This window comes from Scomber scombrus, chromosome 13, assembly GCF_963691925.1.
Source record: "Scomber scombrus chromosome 13, fScoSco1.1, whole genome shotgun sequence".
Classification (NCBI taxonomy): Eukaryota; Metazoa; Chordata; class Actinopteri; order Scombriformes; family Scombridae; genus Scomber; species Scomber scombrus.
The window spans coordinates 30,302,478-30,322,850 of NC_084982.1; the positions used below are offsets into that span (position 1 = coordinate 30,302,478).

At 37.8% G+C, this 20,373-nt stretch overlaps 1 protein-coding gene across 2 annotated transcripts; it reads left to right on the forward strand.

The window, feature by feature from the left end:
- The first annotated feature begins 1,343 nt into the window (after positions 1-1,343).
- arhgap15 (Rho GTPase activating protein 15) lies at positions 1,344-17,597 on the forward strand. 2 transcript variants are annotated; one of them, XM_062431864.1, is made up of 13 exons: positions 1,344-1,399; positions 7,534-7,672; positions 8,753-8,827; positions 10,574-10,717; positions 11,505-11,594; positions 12,431-12,529; positions 12,763-12,898; positions 14,470-14,604; positions 15,163-15,261; positions 15,396-15,473; positions 16,124-16,258; positions 16,722-16,827; positions 17,096-17,597. In XM_062431864.1, exons 1-13 carry the CDS (start codon positions 1,386-1,388, stop codon positions 17,277-17,279), a joined length of 1,434 nt encoding a protein of 477 aa, XP_062287848.1. In that variant the 5' UTR covers positions 1,344-1,385; the 3' UTR covers positions 17,280-17,597. The 2 variants fall into 2 exon arrangements, with proteins under 2 accessions (XP_062287848.1, XP_062287849.1); XM_062431865.1 differs by lacking the exon at positions 8,753-8,827.
- The last annotated feature ends 2,776 nt before the right edge of the window (positions 17,598-20,373 follow it).

The following is a 20,373-nucleotide window of genomic DNA, read 5'->3' on the forward strand; positions in this document are numbered from 1 at the left end:
AAGGACATAAACTCAGATGTGTACTTTCTTTTAATTAGTTAGAAGCTAGTTACCTTACCTAGTGAGTAAAGATGGCACTTGCTCTGGCTCTGACCCAAATAGTATGTTGGACACAGGTTAAAGGAGATCTGTGTGGGTCAATGAGAAATCTCCACTACTGCATTAATTTGCCTCCAGGCTGCTGTGTTGTGTTCACATCACGCAGACTACAGCTGGACTTCAGGAAGACCAGAGACGACCACCTGCCCCTCCTCATAAAAGGTGAATGTGTGGAAATCGTCCAAAGCTTTAAATTCCTCGGCATTCACATCACAAACACGCTTTCCTGGACAGAACACACAACTGCTGCTATTAAGAAGGCATCTCAACGCTTTCACTTTCTCCGTGTACTGAGGAAAAATCACCTGAGCAGAGCTTCTACCACGCAGCCATTGAGAGCACAGAAGATCATCGGCTGCCCTCTTCCTTCTCTAGAAGAAGTTCCAGATGCTCGACACCTCTCCAGAGCCAAAAACATTTTTAAAAGACTCCTCACATCCCTCAGACAGGCGTTACAGAGCCATAAAAACACACAAACACACTCCTGAACAGTTTCTTCCCCAGAGCCACCCAGTCACTAAACAAATCACAATCACACTGACAACCATGGGACAATATGCAATAGGGACTGTGCAATAATGTTTATATCGTATTGTTGTTTTATTCTGTGTGTATGTTGCCACTGTGATGAGCCCCCTGCAATTTCATTGTACTACTTATACAATGACAATAAAGGTATATTCATATTCATATTCATAAAGTCATACAGCTCTCAGTATCCAGAAACAGCCATTACTAGTTTGTCCTCCATGACTGTTGTCGTCACCACAGAAGGACTACAACCATCCAATTGGATGTGAAAAGATTCAATGAAGTCAGGAACTTTTCAGCTCTGAGTTCAAGTTTTTTCAGCTTGAAGTGTTTGAGGTGCTTCTGCAAAAATGTGACACACTCAGCAACACAAAAAGCAGCAACACAAAAAGCAGCGAGCAAAAAGCCGAAGCACGCTGCTAGAAACAGTTTGTCTGATCGGGGCTGAGTGTGTTGGGTTCCTCTTCCCTCTAGTGGTGAGAAATAAATTCATACATCTTTAATATTAAACACTGACAGTGACACGCCTTTCTAAAACTAGTCTGCAAAAATAGCAGAAGACGGTTTCTCCATACGGCCGCTCTGTGCACAAACTGACAGAAGTGACAAACTGCTTTTCTTTCAGGAAATGGTGAGGTTGCAGCAGTCGTAGTGTGAGACGGCTGGTCTGAAGGAACCACGTGATGAATCATACTTCCTCTAACTGTCAGGCCTCGACTCCCTACGTCTTTTCTTTTGTGATCAGTGACACAGAGATGGCGGGTATGAGGTAAGTTCACATTAAATCATCCGTCAGGGTTTTTCTGCCGTCCTGATTCACGGCTGTTCGGTTGAGTTGTGTTTTTATTGGTGGTTGTTGGTGTTTGTGCACAACGTTACTGGCTGTAACACTTGGGACAGTTGGGTTGTATTTATTCTCCTGTGTCGGCCTTCATTTGGAGGACTGATGTGCGATGGAGGAAATACAAAACCTTTGAACTTTTCTTGATAAATGCTCCTAAATTCGCTGATGTTTTCACTCTGTCGGTGACTTCTGCATTCTGTCGTTCACAATAATGTTTGTAGATTGTGTGTGGACAAACAAACTAGTTTAGTTTAGTTTGGGTAGTTATGATCTGTCTTTCTGTGCATGTGTGAAATTCCACCTTCCGCTGTTCAAAGCGTGTCAGTTTCTTTATTTCTGCATCTTTGTCTCATCACTTCACTCACCATCATCACGATATGTGACGCTGCTGCATGATGCTTTATCTGACAGTCACTGACTAAAAAAGGTTCAAAACACCTGAACTGAACTTTCTCTCTGACGTCACAGTGATGTTAAGACACATACAACAGATGCCAATTCTTTTTATATAAAAATATAGTTTTGTTAGATAAAAACTTTTCAGGCCCCAAACAGGAAGTTAGTTGGCAGCAGTCTTTAACGGTCATACATGTGTTATGTGCCTGTTTTCACCAATAAAGAGTGATTGTACCTTGTTAACATCATCTCTGAAACTCTGAACCTTCTTTTAGGAAGATGAGCCAGAAACTGAATATTAAATATGACAGTTGTAGTTTTTCACATAGTTTACATGTTGGTCTGAAACAGCTCTTGACTTTAATATAACACTTTAACACAACTCAGATCTGAAAGTAATGAACAAATATAAACAAACAAATAAAATAAGTTTGCAAATTGTGTGAATTGTCCTTAATTGATAGTTGAACAGGTTAATAGTCAATAATCAATTAATTATTGATAATTAATTTAAATAAATGCTTCTTAACTCAGCTGGTAATTGTTCCTCTTGAGTTGATGTTTACAGGCATCGCGTCATTCTCACCATGACGCCTCATAGCTAACGTTACGTCCACTAGCGCTGGTTAACACTGGTTGTGTTTTACATCATCTTTCAGTGTAATACTTCATAACCCGAACCCTTCATCTTGTTTCACCACTTCACGACACCTCTGTTGCACTGTTAGTTTTCCTGACACCTTCATGTGAATATATAATTATTAATTATAAAAGTTAATGTATGTGAGCTCCATACAGTTGTCAGTTAATATGATCCTAATTGTTTACATTAACATCCCTTAAATGAACAACTATAGTAGCAGGATTTCACTTCTTTTTTTTCTTTCCTTGCTCCAAACAGAAACAAACATGTTGGATCCAAATCAGATCCAAAACATGAGAGTACATTTTTAAATCCAGGTTAAAAACACGTCTCTTCTCCTGTGCTTATGATTGAGCTCTTTATTTCAAAGCACTTTCAATTTTAATCTGTCATTTGCACTCTATGTCCTTTTAATGATTTTATGCTGCAACCTTATATTTAATGCTCTATTATAGTATTTTATTTCTCTCTCTTTCTATGTTTCTGTACTTTGTTTTTATTATTAGTGTGTGTGTGTGTGTGTGTGGGGGGTGGGGGGGTGGGGGTGGGGTATGTATGTGTTTACTATGATTGGGTTTTATTTTTATTTCTTAAATTTTTTCTGTTAAATGTTTGTTTTATGTAAAGCACATTGAGTTGCCACTGTGTATGAAATGCGCTATATAAATAAAACTGCCTGGCCTTGCCTAAATAACAAACTTTACCGGTTTATGATCACATGACGTCATCGTATGTCAGAGCAGGTTGAACTCAGACTTTTGACTCTCAGGCATCATTTCCACAAACGTTCGCCTCACGTTTCTGAACATTGACCATGTCTAACATCCGACCTCAGAACAGGATATAAATAACTAAGAACCACCAACATCAGAGTGTGAAGCCTTGAACGTCTCGTCGTCCTCTGTCTGGTCACAGTCAGACGTTAGAAACTAAAAAAGGAAACTGATGTTAAAGCGGACAGTGACAACCTTCTTCTTTGTCGGTATTTTCCAGTTCAGCCATGACAACACAACTTCTTTATATTTTCACTTTTCATTCATTTTCACTCAATGTACAAAATGAATGAATTAATGAATAGCCAGTAAATGTGAGCAGGAATTAAGTTAAAATAATAATAATATCTCATTGTGTGTCACATAATAAAGACTTGTGGTGACACAGATGCTGAATTGAAGACAGATAAATGTATAATAATCCTCTCACACATTCATTTCACTACATATCACATAATTATTCATTTTTATTGATTCACTATTTCATAAACATTCGGGCCAGCAGTGTTGCTTCTGCTTTCAAAAACATTCAAAACAACACAAGTGGAACCAAACCATCTTCTTCCAGTCTCATTCTTCATTGGTCCAATATTCTTAATTATTACTAAATCATTTCCCAGCTTGTGTCCGAGAAGTATTAGTCCACGGTTCATCCTTCCTGATCCACAGAGGAGATAATGATGCTCTCTCTGCTGCCTCTGAAGCTTGTCTGATGGCTTTCCTTTTCCATTAGTCCAGTCATGTCCAGGAGGCTATAAGCCTGCAAAGCCCCTCACCCCCCCTTCGATGGCCAAGCATCGTGCCTGCCCCCCCTTTTGTGGCATTCCTCCACCACCTCTGCATACTTACCTCTTTTCCTCTCACTGTCTTCCTCCATCCTTTCCTCCCAGACACTGTCAGCTCCAGCATGACCGCCTGCTTTGATCTAAAACTAGTCCAATGTCTGGCCTAAGAACGGTTTCCATGATGTTTCCTCCCCAGGTCTATGCTCAGCTGCTTGGGCTTTTGGCTTTGGGGTTGGGAAGTTGCTCTCATAAATATAATATTGTGCTGTGATGGTCGTTGGCGCTTGGTTTGGTCGATGGTGCTGCAGACATCATGTTTATTTTCCTTCATTTGAAACAACCTTTGGATGCTGTTGGTTTCTTATTCTGTTCATGATTTGAGTAGTTGAAGTCATCCAGATCTTTAATGTGAGTGCTTTAGTTTGATGAAGAGAGTGAGTCTCAGTGGTTTTATTTATGATTCTTATGGCTCTTTTTTGAAAAATTAAGTTTTTTTTTTCTTTGTTTTGGTTTATTTGTTACTCCAAACGTCCAGAAGCACTTTTCTGTTTTAAAAGATAAAATCAGACTTCAAATAAAAGTCTGCTTAAAGGTTCATCAGCGCTGCGTCACCAAGCAGCTGCTGAGATGATGATGTCATGGTGATTTCCCCTAGACTTTAACATTTACTATGTTTTTACAATGATTCATTTATTCTGCAGCGCTGCACTTTTACTGTTTTTATTTGTTGTTTTTTTCTTTTACTGACTCAGAGATAAAAAAAAAATCTGACAATGAATCAACAAACATGTGAAAACCTTCAACGTTAAGTCCTCAAACACGTATCAGTCATAAACATGATGAGCTAACAGCAGAGCAGCAACTCTGAAGTCAGGAAACAGAAAATAAAACATTCTATCTTTATTTGACATTTCTTCAGTGATTTATTCTGTATGAGCTTCTGTGTCTCTGTGACCGAACATAACAACAGAAAGAGGTTTTTATTCTCTGCTGATCTCAGTTTACATGATGTCAGCTGAACCACATCAGGAAAGGTGGAGCAGGTTTTAGGTTTTTTTACTCCGTCTCCGTCTCTGCATATTGAGTTTTTCCAGGTTATAACAAAGCTGGTTACGAAGGTTTTAACTGGGACTGAATTAATAAATGACATTGTTTTAGCTGCAGGATCATAGATAGACATTGATTTGATTTATTTTAACATGCAATAAAAGAAACAGCTTATATATAATGGATTTTAACAGAGTTGAAGTTACTGTGTCAAAATTATTATTTAGGATCTTAATTCAGTCTCCTGATTAAAATCTTCTCAGATCCTTCAGAAATATTTAACCCTGTAATGTTTTAACCGTCAAATAATTACCAGAAAAGGTATCATAATTGATAGATCTATAGCATGTTTCTTTTTAAAACAGATAAAATATATTGAAAACAGCATTTTTAAGCCCTTAAAGGTTCTGCATAGAGCTCATATCAGCCACAACATGAAATAATGCAATAAAATGACAGATTAACAGATAAATGAGCTTCTATAGCTGCTGTATCTAATCTGATAAACATATTATCAACAATAATTTACCATCAAATAAGATACTAGATATTGAATCAATACACTAACTATTCCTATTGAAGTATCAGTAACTATTTGAAGGTTTTTCTTACTTTAACTTTTTCTAAACTGGTAAAAATATCCAGGCCTCTAAACTTTGTCTCACTGACAACATTTATCTGTACTACATGTATCTGATGTTATACGGCAGGTTTTTACACTGATGATGTGGAGCTCTCTAAAACTCATGGATCACATGATTCAGTTGAAGTTATAGAGTTAAAACAGGTTTTTTCACAGTCCTCAGTAGTTTGAACCTGTTTTAGGGACATCTTGAAAAAAATGAAAATAGACCAGTTCTGTAAAGATAGGAAATAGAGATGAGAGCCGCCTGGTCTTTGAAGCAGCTTCATACGTGTATAATCATCACACGGCTAAATGAATGTGTTAGAGTTCCTGCAGCAGCACATTTACACGTTTACTGTCGCTGGGTTCAGCTGTGAAATAATCTTTGAAGTATTTTAACCTGTTTTTAACAGTCAATCATTACAGGAAGTGTCATCAGTGGAGGTTCCTGCTTGTATGAACTCCTTCACACTGTAGTTTATTTGATAGTGGGACTAGTTTTAGTTTTGCATCATTAGGCTACCGTACAAAGTTATGTGCACTAGATTCCAAAACATTTTAAAGGTTTTTATTTGACAGGTTGTTAAAATCTGTGTCAGTCTTCAATATGTCTGCAGGAATATTTTATCAGGACGCTGTAAAGTGATTTAAATATTGAGATATTATGTTTAATGATAATTCATTAATTAATCATTAAACTGTTTTATTTGAGTTCAGTCACAGCAGCTGATGTGTTGAAGCTGTTAGTTTGTATTTAGGAGGTTTTTTTATGTCAGTGTCGCTCTAACATATTTTCTTCAACATGTTTTTAATCTCTGAGACTTTGTGAAACTATGGTCCAGTTTTATGTTTCAAATCTTTAAATCAGGTGTTTGTAACATGAGGAAGAATATTAATCTTTACTATCAAAGGGATATGAGAGGATCTGACTATTGATGAATAATTGACTTGATTTTATTAGATATTTGTGTTAAATATAAATCTCATGATTGATAAGATTTGATGTTAATCCTGATAAAGCAGTTTGTTTAAAGCACACTGAGTAATAACCTGATACAGTACTGTAATATCAGACTATCAACTTCCATTTCTTTATTTTATTTAGTCATTTTCTTTCTTTCCTTCTGAGGTTTTCCTTGTTGACTGACTGAAGGACAGATGTTGCGTAACCACAGTGAAGCAATCAGTGCTGCAAACAGGAAGTCAGACAGGAAAACAGCCAGTCACACTTCTCTGCTTCCAAGTTTGACCCAACGATCAGAATCAGTGCCACTCGTTTTATTCTGGATTAAAAAAAACAATAATATCTGTTTCTTGTTTCCTGTTTCCTGCTGTGATCACAAACTTCACTGATCAATAAAAACATTCAGGACCCAAATTTAACAAAGATTTTCCACCTAAATCCATTTTCCAGAGTCTGTGATGAAGAACCGTACATACAGTTTATACATGAAGATATGTCCACTATAAATACAATATGGACTTTGAATTAAAAAGTAAAACCTTCATAAAGTTTTAGCAGGTCTGTTTGTGATTGCACAGGAGTTCCTAACAAAGTGCTCCCTGAGGGTTTGAACAGTATATAAAGATGTATATTTATAGTACAGTATGCTCAGTGTGTTGTACAGTATAGACTTTATAAAGATACAGGTGTATGTGTTGAGAGGTGTTAGTCAGTGTTGGATTGCAGTCTGAGGCTATGTGAGAAGTCTCAGGTTGAAGTGACAGAAATAATACCAGCATGAAACTGAAGCCTGAAACTTTGCTGCTTTTTCTTTGTTCTTCCACAGAATCACGAACCTGCAGAGCGCCACGAAGCCGGCGCAGGGAGCCGTGCACATGCGCATTAAGACCTCCCAGTCCCCCGGAGACCGCCTGAGCCAGTCCAAGTCCATGGTGCTGCAGGAGTCCGACCTCCCTCAGAAACCTGTGAGTAGACTCACCTGAGGACCAACCCCCTCCTGACCTGGACCAGGGCTTCTCTTTTTCAGTTTCCTCTAATGTTTCAATTCAAAACCAAATAGAAAACTTTGTCTGATTTTGCTGCAAAAAGTAGAAATTCAACCAACATCACATCATACGGTAGAAACACATTTGATGCTTTATCAGATGAAAAATGGATAAATTAGAAATAACTTAAAAATAGTTTAACTGATGATGAACCGTCATTGGTTCAGCTGCGTTGTCATGGTGATAAGCCTGATGTTTGAGTGGAGACCCTGCATCACTGATGTTTGGAAGCTTCAGACCGAATCAAACCAGTTAGGACCAGTTCAGACCAGTTCAGACCAGTTCGGACCAGTTCAGACCAGTTCAGACCAGTTCGGACCAGTTCAGACCAGTATGATTGGCTGTATCTGCCGGTTGTCTCATGTTCCATCACATTAAACACTTCACTTACATTCAACAACACAAACAAACAGACTCTCTACATTAATCTGACAGAAACATGATTATCTTTACTGCCAACAGAACGACAACATGCTCATGAAAGAGTTTTAACGGGTTGATCGTGATCAGCTCATCTGACCTCTGACCCCTCAGTATTAAACTGTCCTCATCTTCATTGATGTATGATGTCAGATTTTTTAAATCCAGTACATAATGGAAAGACTTGAACACATTAACGTCTTGTTGACTGATGTTCTCAGTTTTACAAGACGAAGGATATCAGGTTTCATGTCTCTGCTTCCTCCAGTTTCCTGGTTACCATGGTAACGAGGGAGTGTTTGAGAAGTGATGCTTAAATAAAAACCAGCCACTGTCTTCGAGTGCTGTGAAGTTAAAATGAGAAAAACAATATCTGACCTTTAATTGTTCTGAATAAATTAAACTAAAATCATTTTTCTCTGCAGCTGTTAATTACAGTCACGTTCAGCCACATTGATCCTCATTGATCCTCATTGATCCTCATTGATCACTGATTGGAACATAATCTTTTCTTCTCAGCAGCTTCATTAAACAGCTCAGTGGATCAAATTAACTTTCATTCATTTATTTTGATGTTAGATCTCGCGGCACCGCAGGAATCAGTCTACGCACAACATGACGGTCGGAGGAAGATTGGCTGTGTTTGAACCATCAGTGAGTCTCAACGTCACACCATCAGTCATTAATCATTAATCATTAATCATAAATCATTAATCATTAATCATCGATCATCGATCATTAATCACTAATCATTAATCTTTAATCTTTAATCATAAATCACTAATCACACGTTTCCTGTTCGTATCTGAGCTCAGAGATATTAAATCAGAACAAATTAACTTTTTCTTCATGATTTTCTCATCATGAATCTTCATTCACAGTCGATTTAAACTCCTTCAGTTTGTTCTCGCCTCAACAAGCAGACGCTCTGATATCTGACGCGTGTTGTCAGATGAGAGATGTTACATTAAACATATGTTATATGTTATATTAGAGTATCAGTGACTGATGAAGGTCCGATAAACTGAAATGTTTCAACTTAATTAAACAAAACGAGTCGAGTCAGACAGTGTGAGAGAGATTTCTTCCTGTTTTTGAAGTGAATCACGTTTTGAGGAAGATGATCGTCCATGATTCACGACGGAGAACAAACGGTGTAAATGTAGAAGTTTATTAGCAGAAGCTTCAGAACAACAATAACAACAAAATCAACTAAACTTTAACTAACCGAACTCCTGACTTCTTTCTCCCATTGATCCTAACTGCTGCTTTCATTTGAACTTTTTTTCTTTATATTTTTATTGTGATTTTCTGATGTTACAACTTCCCATCAAGAAAACATACTGTGATAAAACTGTACTGTCGGCTTCTTTCAGTGTTGGAAAGAAGAGGAACTGACACCTTTCTTTCATTTAAGGCTCTTTCTTCCTCCACAGCTTTAATAACAGCAGAACGTTGTTATTCTACAACAAACAGATTCAAGTCAATCACAAATGGAACAATAATTATTATTAATTAATTAATTATTTATTATTGCACTTTTCTTACTGCTGAATCATTTAAACATCCTGATAAAAACGCTAGTGAGGCAGCATAAAGTATGTGCTCTCTGTTAATGACCTCATTTACTTCATTAGTTGACAAATATCATTCAATACAAAAAGAATAAAAAGTATACAGGCAATGCCACGAAGAACAAGTCTGTTTGTAACTCTGTATACTCAGGTCCACCACCAGAGGGCGACAGAGCCACTACCTAACTGCAGCTCTAATGGAACAAAGATAGTTTGGGACCAGAACCGCTGAACCCTAACCCAACATCACACACTTCCATCTTTCTGTTTGCCTTTAGAGATGTGAATTAGTCTTTCCAGACCAGTACAGTTCAAAAGCTCAACAAATGTTAATGTGGTTTTAATTATTTATTATATAGAACGAGCTTCAATCTGCTGTTTGACAGACTTTTGTCAGCTTCCATTGTTCTGAATGAGAGAGAAGAGAGAAGAGAGGAGGGCGGGAGCTGGTTTTTAAATTATCTGCACAACTCATCAACACACACACACATACCCACACACACACACATTCCCCCCCCCCCCGTAAAGTCCCACTCTGAAGATGTGCGGTTACAAATTCCCATTTCCTCATTTCTCATTTCTAAATGATTGTGTAATATCTGATCACAGCAGACATATCAGAGTTTAGACAGTTTAATGTTTACATGAGTTTGTAATTTCCCACAGCACTGGAAGGCAGCAGCAGCACTGAGCTGACACTAAGTGTCACAAAATGATTAGATACGTTAATTATTGTACTTCAACTGCACACTTCTCATTTACACATTTCATTTTGTGTGTGTGTGTGTGTGTGTGTGTGTGTGTGTGTGTGTGTGTGTGTCTCCAGGTGGAGTTGAAAGGTGAGAACATGAACATGGCTAAGATCTCAGACAGCGGTAAGAAGCAGAGGAAGAACTGGACTTTATTCTGGACCGTACTGACCTCAGACCAGCTGCTGTTTTATAAAGACAAACAACAAGAAAGTGCTCAGGTAAAAATAAACACTTTAATATTTGATCATTTATCTTTCTGTCTTTATCAGCTTCAGCACAATATCTCCTCATAATTAGTCTCTGTGTATAATTCATGACACGTCATCAATCATTAATAAACTGGTGATTAATCTTTAATGAAGCTTTCAGAGAGCAATTAAAACATATTTACAATCACATGATATATTAGTCAACGTTACATTACTCATTACATTATGATTTAAATTCATTATATTACATTTAAAACAGTACTTTTGAATAAATATCAAACACTCAAAGTTGAAATATTTCCATTTTATCAGTTTTGAATCAATTAATCAATCAAACTTTATTTATATTCTACATTTCATACAGGTTAATGTAGTTCAAAGTGCTTCACAGTTGACTGACAAGCTGATTATAAGACAAGTGACAACATAAAGAAAGGAACAAAATAATAATAATGAATAAAACTCTTAATCAAAAGTTGGGCTGAACAGGAAGGTTTTGAGTTTACTTGAAGGTGTTTTTTTCTTCTCTCAAATGTAAAACGGTGTCAGATTAGATCCTGAACAGTGTGTAATAAACATAAACATCACAGTGTTTAACAGACATTAAAGACAAACATTAAATATAAATTAATCATGATTCTTCAGAGCAGTTTATTTTCAAACATCCTTAAATTAGATATTTTTCCATCCTGGTCTCTCCTATTTAATCTCTGCACAGCTGTGATTTCACAGTTATAAAACCTTCTTTTTTCTGACCTCTGACCTCTGACCTCGTGTCGACCCTCTCTGTGTTCAGAAAGCAGGCAGTAAGACAGATGTGGTTCAGCTGGGAGGAGCTTTGATCGAGTGGACGACGGAGAAGTCCAGCAGGAAAAATGTCTTTCAGGTAACAAACTGGTCCTTTCTGAGTTAAACATGTTTTTATCTCATCCAGGCTTCACTACTGTAATGCTCTTTATGTTGCTGTTAGCAGGAACTCTTTCATGCTTACAGCTGATCCAAAGTGCTGCAGCTCTTCATTTTAACAGGAATACGTACTGGTTTCCCTTCACTGGCTCCCAGTACGTTTCTGATTTTAAGATTTTACTCTTTGCCTACAAATCAGTAAATATTTATCTGATCTCTTACAACCATGAACCATCAAGCACACTCAGGTCTGCTGAGTTGCCTCTGCATGTTGGCTGCCCTCTCACTGCCTGTTTTTAAATCCTGTAGTAAAACACATTTTCATTCTTTGGCTTCTAACTAATTATTAGAGTTGTCTTTTCTTTGTATTTTTTTTTGCTGTGTTGCTTTTGTGTTTTTTGATTGTTCAGCACTTTGGTCAACTGCTGCTGTTTTAAATGTGCTTCATAAATACATTTGTCTGTCTTTGTAAAGCGCTACGGTGCAAATCTGCTTTCTAAAGTATATATAAATAAATAAACTTGAAGCTTAAATATAAATGTATTAACACAACTCAAAGGGAGCTGCAGGTTAGCTGACAGTCAAAGTGTCCAAACTAATGACGCTGTTGGCTCAGAGGGGCGAGACCGACCGGAAGGTTGCTTCCTGCTTGTCAGTTGTTTCCTGTTTCATATTTCCTGGGCACACTGCATATTAAAGCAGGTGCACTTCACGCTGCTTTTTTTAAGCCCATGTCCCCTTCAGGCCTCCGTAGATATGTGCTGGTACCTGACTTAACTCACTTCACCTGTTCTCATCTGTTCTCACCTAATCCAGATCACAACCCACACAGGAAGTGAGTATCTCCTGCAGGCCGACAGTCAGCCCACCGCCAACAAATGGTACGACGCCATCAGAACAGCAATCGCCTCCTCAGTAAGAGCAAACACATGAAACACAACAACAATAACACCCTGACAATAAGGTTTAAGTTAATCAGTCAATCTTAATACATGTAAATGAGAATTTAATAAATGTTTTATTTAATATTGAAGGTGAAATGTTGACTCTATGACATATTTTAAATCGTCACAAGTCTCTCTGAGACTGATCTAGTCTTTTGAAGCTTTTTGGTTTTAATGGCAACAAATCCTGTTTGTTGTGTTCAGACTAAAGCAGATGGAGGTTTTTCTCTGCGGAGGTCAAACAGCTCAGAGTTCCTGCCCAGACACAGCTCACTACCTGGATATGGCTCCGCCTCCCCAAACACCAAACTCCGCAACCCGGTCCACAGACGCTCCATCAGTGAGGATCCACATTATTATTATTATTATTATTATAATTAACATAATTATTATTATTATCATTATTATTAGAACCTGAGCACCAAACAGTGTGAAGGCTCTATTGCTTCTGAAGCAATTATTTTTCTTGTTCTTCTTCCAAAACAAATGCATTTTGAGCATCTAAAGGTGCATGAACATTTACACGTCAGACCTGGTAAACAAATGTGATATTATATAGTTAGCAGAAATGAGTTTGAGGCAAAATAGCTGTACGGTGCCCCCTAGGGCAATAAAGAAAATGAAGCCCCTTATTCCAGATTGAGGGAGATGAAAGAAATTCAGTATGCTCATGTATCCTATAAAGCCACACAAAAAAGTCTCTTTTTTGAGTCATACCCTTCGTCCAATAGGAAGTGGGCCATTTTGATTCAAAATTTTGGCGCCATTTTTCGCATTTCTAAACATCATAATTTAACTAACTCCAACCGAATTCATTCAGTGTCATTTAAGACCTTATAGATGCAAAGTTATCAAAATGTTTTGCCTCCGTTATACCTGGTGGACGTGGCAATGTGGTAAATTTCGATGTTTCGCCATAAAACAGGAAGTTCTGGCAAAACCCTACACAACTAGGAAAATTCAGCCCCTCCCTCCACATCAATGTAGGTGAATGAAATGCAGTAGGCATGTGGATCATGAGCAGATATGCAAAAAAGTCTGTTTGAGCCATTCCCTTAGTCCAACAGGAACTTCGGCCATATACACTTAAGGGCAAACTAATTTTAACTATATTATCTCCTGAGCGTATAAATACATTATAGTTAATCTATATACAGTTTCTTGAGCACACACATCTCTATTTTGTAGATAAACACTGCCTTGACTTCTCAATGCCTCTTTTTCTCTGACACTCCCAGCCTTCAATGCCTCTCTATGGACATTATTTAGCAACAATCCTATCTCTCTTTCTGCTTTCGACATGTAAGAAATTATGTACACAATGCACGCATAAGTGTAACCAACATATTGTACATCAGAATTTGAATTCCAACATTTCAATAATAGCTTGCTATACTGATTTCTTCTTTTAACACATGTATTTCAAGCTAAACTTTTATATGCAGCCTCAAAAGTAACTTGACTAATCCCTAAACGTTGAAATAAAGCTTTAACACCATCATAGCTGTTGTTCTCATCTGACAGAGCTTTCTTAATTTTTGCCAGATACTGGACACAGGAAGTCAGCCTCATGTCACAAACATCATCCGATCTACATGAAATGTACATGGTGTGTCTCCACATCATATAGTACTACATGATACATACTTAGTGGGTGTCCACTCTCGCCACATTGTGGACACGGGAAGTTTTCTTTAACGTCTTCTTCCAATGTTTGATAAGAGCCTAGGTACGAGGTATGAAAGCTTCTACATGGCTGTGATGTGAGCCCTTCAACTGCGCAATGGCCCGACATGTGTGGGGGTGTGAGGGCCCGTTCAATGCTGCTTGTAGCTTTAATTATATTATTATTAAAGATGATTATTATGATTATAATTATTTTTAATATGCTGTTTTCCTGTTTTTCTGCAGACATGTTCAGCAGCTCGAAGCTGAAGCACAGCGCGTCAGACAGCGCTGACAAGAATGGAGTGAAGAACAGACTGAAGAAGTTCATCATCAGACGTCCTTCCATGAAGACCCTGCAGGAGAAAGGCCTCATTAAAGGTCTGTTTACACATTTAATTACATATAGTTCATCCTTTTCTTTACCCTTAAAGCAGCAGAAGTGGAGATATGATGTCCAAATATTCATAAACTGTCCCTTTGAAGAGTGAAACAGAAAGGTCAAGTATTCAAGAGGAAACATTCCAGTTTGTTTTAGTGGCAGGTGTGTCACTTATCCTGGACAAAAATATGTTCTTCCTGGCTGGGTATATGAGGATATCATACAGTCTGGCAGAACTAGCAGCAACTATGGCATCTTGACTGGGATAGCCCAAACCATGATCATTCTCTGACCTGAACTAGGTGGAGTATGTGCCTAAACTGAACAATAGGAAGGATTATTGTAACACCTGCAAGCATAGATGTTCCTCCATTTGGAAAGTATTTGAATTTGATCATGTGATCCATACCAATGCACATGCATAAGAAATCTCCACCAACAATAAGCAGACTATTGACATGGAGGAATCAGTGCAATTTTTTTTTTTTTAAAGCCATGATTTGTTATTAAACCTTGAATTGTCCTGTGAGTTGATTAAACGTGTTCTTCGGTCTCAGATCGAGTGTTCGGCTGCCACCTGTTAACTCTCTGTGAGCGTGAAGGAACCACGGTGCCAAAGTTTGTTCAGATCTGTTTGGAGGCTGTTGACAAGCGAGGTACGATCACTACCTGCTAATCACTGTTGTATGCAAACTGTTTCTACGTCCAGATGTGGGAGAATACGTTGTCATAGTGACTGAAGCCAGTTTATATCGCGTTTCTTATATAAACTGCGTCTTTGTGTTGTCAGGTTTGGACGCTGATGGGATCTACAGAGTCAGTGGAAATCTGGCCACAATCCAGAAACTTCGCTTCATCATAGATGAAGGTGAGCTGGAAAACAAAACTGTGATCCACCATCCTGAACCATCACTGCTACCAAAGCTTAGCCTCAAAATTAATTGGAGTTTCCTTCATTTGCTGTGATTTATTAAAAAAAGAGAGATAAATACTCAACACTTGCATGCTGTATGAAGTGGTTTGAAATCATCTTGAATTGTCCAAAGGTAGTGAAAGTGTCAGTTGTGAAGATGTGTTAAAGATAATTTCATGTGTTTGATGTACAGAAAGTAAAGGCAGGTTTTCCAGGTTTAGAATAAACCTGCAGGACTTGAAGACGGTGAGCACAGTGAGTTTACTGGTCGAGACCAACAGAGATGTTATCGGATGGAAAATGTCCAACAGGGATTCATAGATGAAAAAATACAAATGTTTATCACACCTCTGTGCCTCAGAGGATAACTAACTTCTGTCACACAGTAAGTTAAAGTAATCAATAGTGAACCTGAGGGCAGAATGAAGGTATCTAATGAAATACTCACTTTATCCTGATTCAACGTAAATGTACTAAACTGAATGTCATTAACTGATACTTTACCCTGAACGGCCCCTTTTATACATTATGGTAACGTTTTTACTGTTAATGAATATATTTTATGGTTGTAATGATCCTCGGTTGGTTCTGGTCTGTCCCTCCAGAGGAGGACCTGGACCTGGACCACAGTCAGTGGGAGGACATCCACGTCATCACCGGAGCCCTCAAGATGTTTTTCCGTGAGCTGCCGGAGCCGCTGTTCCCCTTCAAGTTCTTCCAGTTATTTGTGGAGGCTGTCAGTGAGTAAAAACCTTTAGAGGCCATATTGTTTAATATAATATACTGGGTTTGGTAACAGGATAATGTTATGTAGCACAGAAATTGGTAATTAACGTCATAAATCTGTGTAATCACTAAGGTTGGGTACTTTTAATGGTACAGACCGAATTATGTCAGTACTAAGAGTATTGATTCACGTCAAATCAAGTGGTGCCAAACTTCAATACATCCAGACGGATCATTCTGCAGCAGAACATGTGCTAAAGCGGAGAGATGTGTTCTTTGCTTACAGTTTTTTTATTCCGTGTATATGGGTGCAGTTCCGCTTTTCACCAGGTTTTTGAGTTACAGATTTAGAGTACCGAAATGAAGTACCGTTGAGTATTGATACCGAACACCTTTGTACCGGTACCGGTATCGGTTCAAATGTGAAAGGTACAAAACCCTATATGACAGATTCTCTCCTGATGTTTCCCTGAACAGAAATCAAAGATCAGAAACAGAAAGTTCAGGCTGTGAAGGAATTGATCCAGAAGCTGCCCAAACCCAACCACGAAACCATGAAGCTGCTGTTCAGCCACCTGCAAAGGTACGACTGTCACCTCCACCGCACCTGAATCTCCACAGTCAACTCAACACACATAATACAGAGCTGTAAACATCCACCTTCAGTCCAGATCATGAAATACATTTCTTTTGTATTTAAAACCAGAATGAGATCAGTAAGGTGTTTGAATCAGCTCATATATTTTATTTTTAACAGAATTGAAGCTGCTGTGTAGAAAATCATATCATCTGTGTAGAAAATGATAATTTAGTATGAAGGAGATGATCGAGTTCCTTCTGGTGTTTTTCAGAGTTCTGACCTATTCCAGGAAGAACTTGATGTCCACTCAGGGCATCGGCATCGTGTTCGGCCCCACGCTGATGTGGCCGGAGCTGGACGGGGGGAACATGGCCTTCAACATGGTCTACCAGAACCAGATCATAGAGTTCATCCTCATTGAGAGCCAAGAGATCTTCAACCTGGACAGGAAGTAACATCCTGACCCGATCACCTGACAGACTGTTGTCACATATTTACATGTGAAAGATAAAAATGTGAAAAGTCCTTTAAGATTTTATTGTTTTAATAGAATACAGAAGCAGCACCTGTAATAGTATTATATATAATATTAAATATAACAATAACATAATATAAAATGCAAATGGTTTCTGATCAGAATGAAGTTGGAAGATGGTTATTTTTTTAATTGACGAGTTAATGAGTTTAAAAGTAAGTTAATCTGTGAGATTTAAACAAATAACAGGATTCTGGTCTAAAAGTTGATGTTAAAACAAAAAAAAAATATTAATATGCAGGAGTGTATATATATATATATATATATATATATATATATTTACAGTCATGGTGATGTTGAATTTGCATTTCAGGAGAAACTGAAACTTGTGTACTTGATATTACCTCCCATTAATTTACTGCCACATCATATATTAATAATAATGTTAAACTGCTACTCTGCTTATATTACTTAGGAAATAATTATTGGCCAAACATTTTAAAGGACCAGTGTGTAGAAGTTAGTAGCATCAAGCAGAACGGACTTGGCAGAAATGGAATATAAAATGAATACGTATGCTTAAATTAGTGTTTAATCATCTGAAAATAAGAATCGTCATATTTTCATTATCTTAGAATGATCGTTTATATCTTTATAAGGAGCGGGTCCTTTCTACAGAGGCTGCCATGTTGTTCCACCATGTTTCACACTGACCCTGTTCACATTTTACGTGAGCTTCACAGCCACCGTAGGGTCTTCTACAGACTTGGACCAGGAAGGTAAGGGGAGGAGTATTCAGTTGATTGCAATCTGAAAATCACCACTAGATGCCACTAAATCCTACACACTGGTCCTTTAACTCCAAAATAATAATATATCAAACTTCACACGGTTAACAGCAACATATGTAGCTGGTATTAGCTTTATTATTATTTCACTGAAGCAGCAGAGGAAGAGCAGCTAGTGTCAGGAAGTGAGAGGGAGCATCAGAGTTAATGTGCTTTATTAATAGATGGAAGGTAATGCCACCACAACATGAAAACTATGCAAACCGCTGGATGTCTGTTCTTGGCATCACGGCAGCTTCCTCTCTGTTTGTCCTGTTTGATGAAAGTTTAACTTCATGAACAGTTTTGACACAGATTATCAGCAGTGATGCAGCACATAGTGCTAGTGTGTATATATGTATGTATGTGTGTGTGTGCAGGAGAGCGCTGGATCATTCAAGACTTATTTTAGTTGTTTCACTTTTAATCTTGTGTTGAAAACGGATATTATTCACTCTTCCTTTAGACGTTGATGGTACATTCATTCCTTGTTTTCACAAATAAAATATTGTTGACTTCATGTTTGAATGTTTAAATCTGTGTTTCAGCTGATGTGAAGCAGTGAATATGTGTTACTGAACTGTGATAATATCTATATGTAGGTTTGTCCTACACAGGCTGCCGTACTAGCAAGATGTAACCAGGAAAACTGTTATAAATAGTGGAACAGAGTGAACTCCCTAAAGATAAACTACAGTTATTGATGAAGCAGCCTTCCTATGTGATCACCTGATTGGCTGCTCAGGAGGAAGCTGCTTTTAAATGAGCTCTGACACATCAGGACCGACAATTATTCATTATGTGGTTCATTTCAATCATTTTACTAAAAGTACACTCAGTTAACTCTTTACATACTGTTCATATTCTGACTCATAATTAGTCTCTACAACACTTCACATTCAGAAATTCCCCATCAGTCATTAATAAATATTCAGTCACTATTTTATGGTCCAGGACAATATTTTATAAAATATGAAGAATACAACATGTTTGGGTTAGGTCCATAAACACAGGTCAAACCTGAACCTTTGCATATATAAAATGTGTAACAGCTTCACCCAATCTTTAAAAATGATGCATTTATTTCCATATTTGTATACTGTGGATCACATTAGGAAAAGTCCAGCTAAAAGAAATGTGTATATGGTGTTTTTACAGCTCTCAAACGTAAAATTGGGTCAATTTTGACCCTGAACAGCATGTAAGGGTTAAAAGCTAACAAGTAAAAGTGAGTTTATAGTCGACTCAGAAGGAGACTTGAACAGCTGGAGGCAGAACATTCATAGTTTTTGGGCAGCTACAGTTTTATGTTGTGTCTCTATAACTTAGTCCTGAGCCTGTGGACAGACAGAAGTTTTCAGATCTACAACAGAGTTTATACAGAGACAAGAGTTCTGTGATGTGAGACGAGAGTCAGAACCAAGAGCTCAACCGCAGCCACAACAATGTGATGAAGCGCAGCTGGAGAGCCGAGGTTGATATAGCTGCAGGTAGATGAGCTGATGAGAAGCAGGTGTGAGTGTTTAGCAGAGTCAGCAACCAGGAGAGCCAATCACACGGCAGGATCACATCAAGACAAACGGGAACCCCAGAAACACGGAACCAAATCATTACAGACTGTTAAATGAACCCAATAAACCTACTGAAGGCTCATATCTGCTTAGTGTAAAAAACAGAGTTATTATAGTTTTGAAATGTTCATTAGTTTTTATTTTTATTTAGTTTTTCAGTTTGTTTTATTTCAGTTTAGTTTTATTGAGTTTAACAAGTGATGAAGTAGTTTTAGTTGTTCTGTAGTTTTAGTGTTTCAGGTTTCAGGAGGAAAGCCTTGATGAGGATGAACTAATACTGACTCTGAGGTTTGTTGTTTTCTGACTGTGAGCTTTACGTTAGCTGTCTCCTGCTTCTCTGTCAGAGCTTCCAACCTGGACTTTCACATTAGTGGGATTTTTCCATTTTAGCTTTTATCCAACAAATGTTCCCATCACTCTTCATCATCATCACTCTTCATCACCATCATCACTCTTCATCATCATCACTCTTCATCACCATTATCACTCTTCACCATCACCACACTTTTACTGTTATCTACTGCAGGTCGGAGTCTAAATATTCTCATATTGGGCTGTGATGTTTTCTGCCTGGAACTTCTTCTTCTTCTTTCTAGAAAATCATAAATTGCACGTTAAGTATTTTCTTCTTGTGCGTTATGTGGCAGCTGGAATCTGCTCTGCTATGAAGAACATA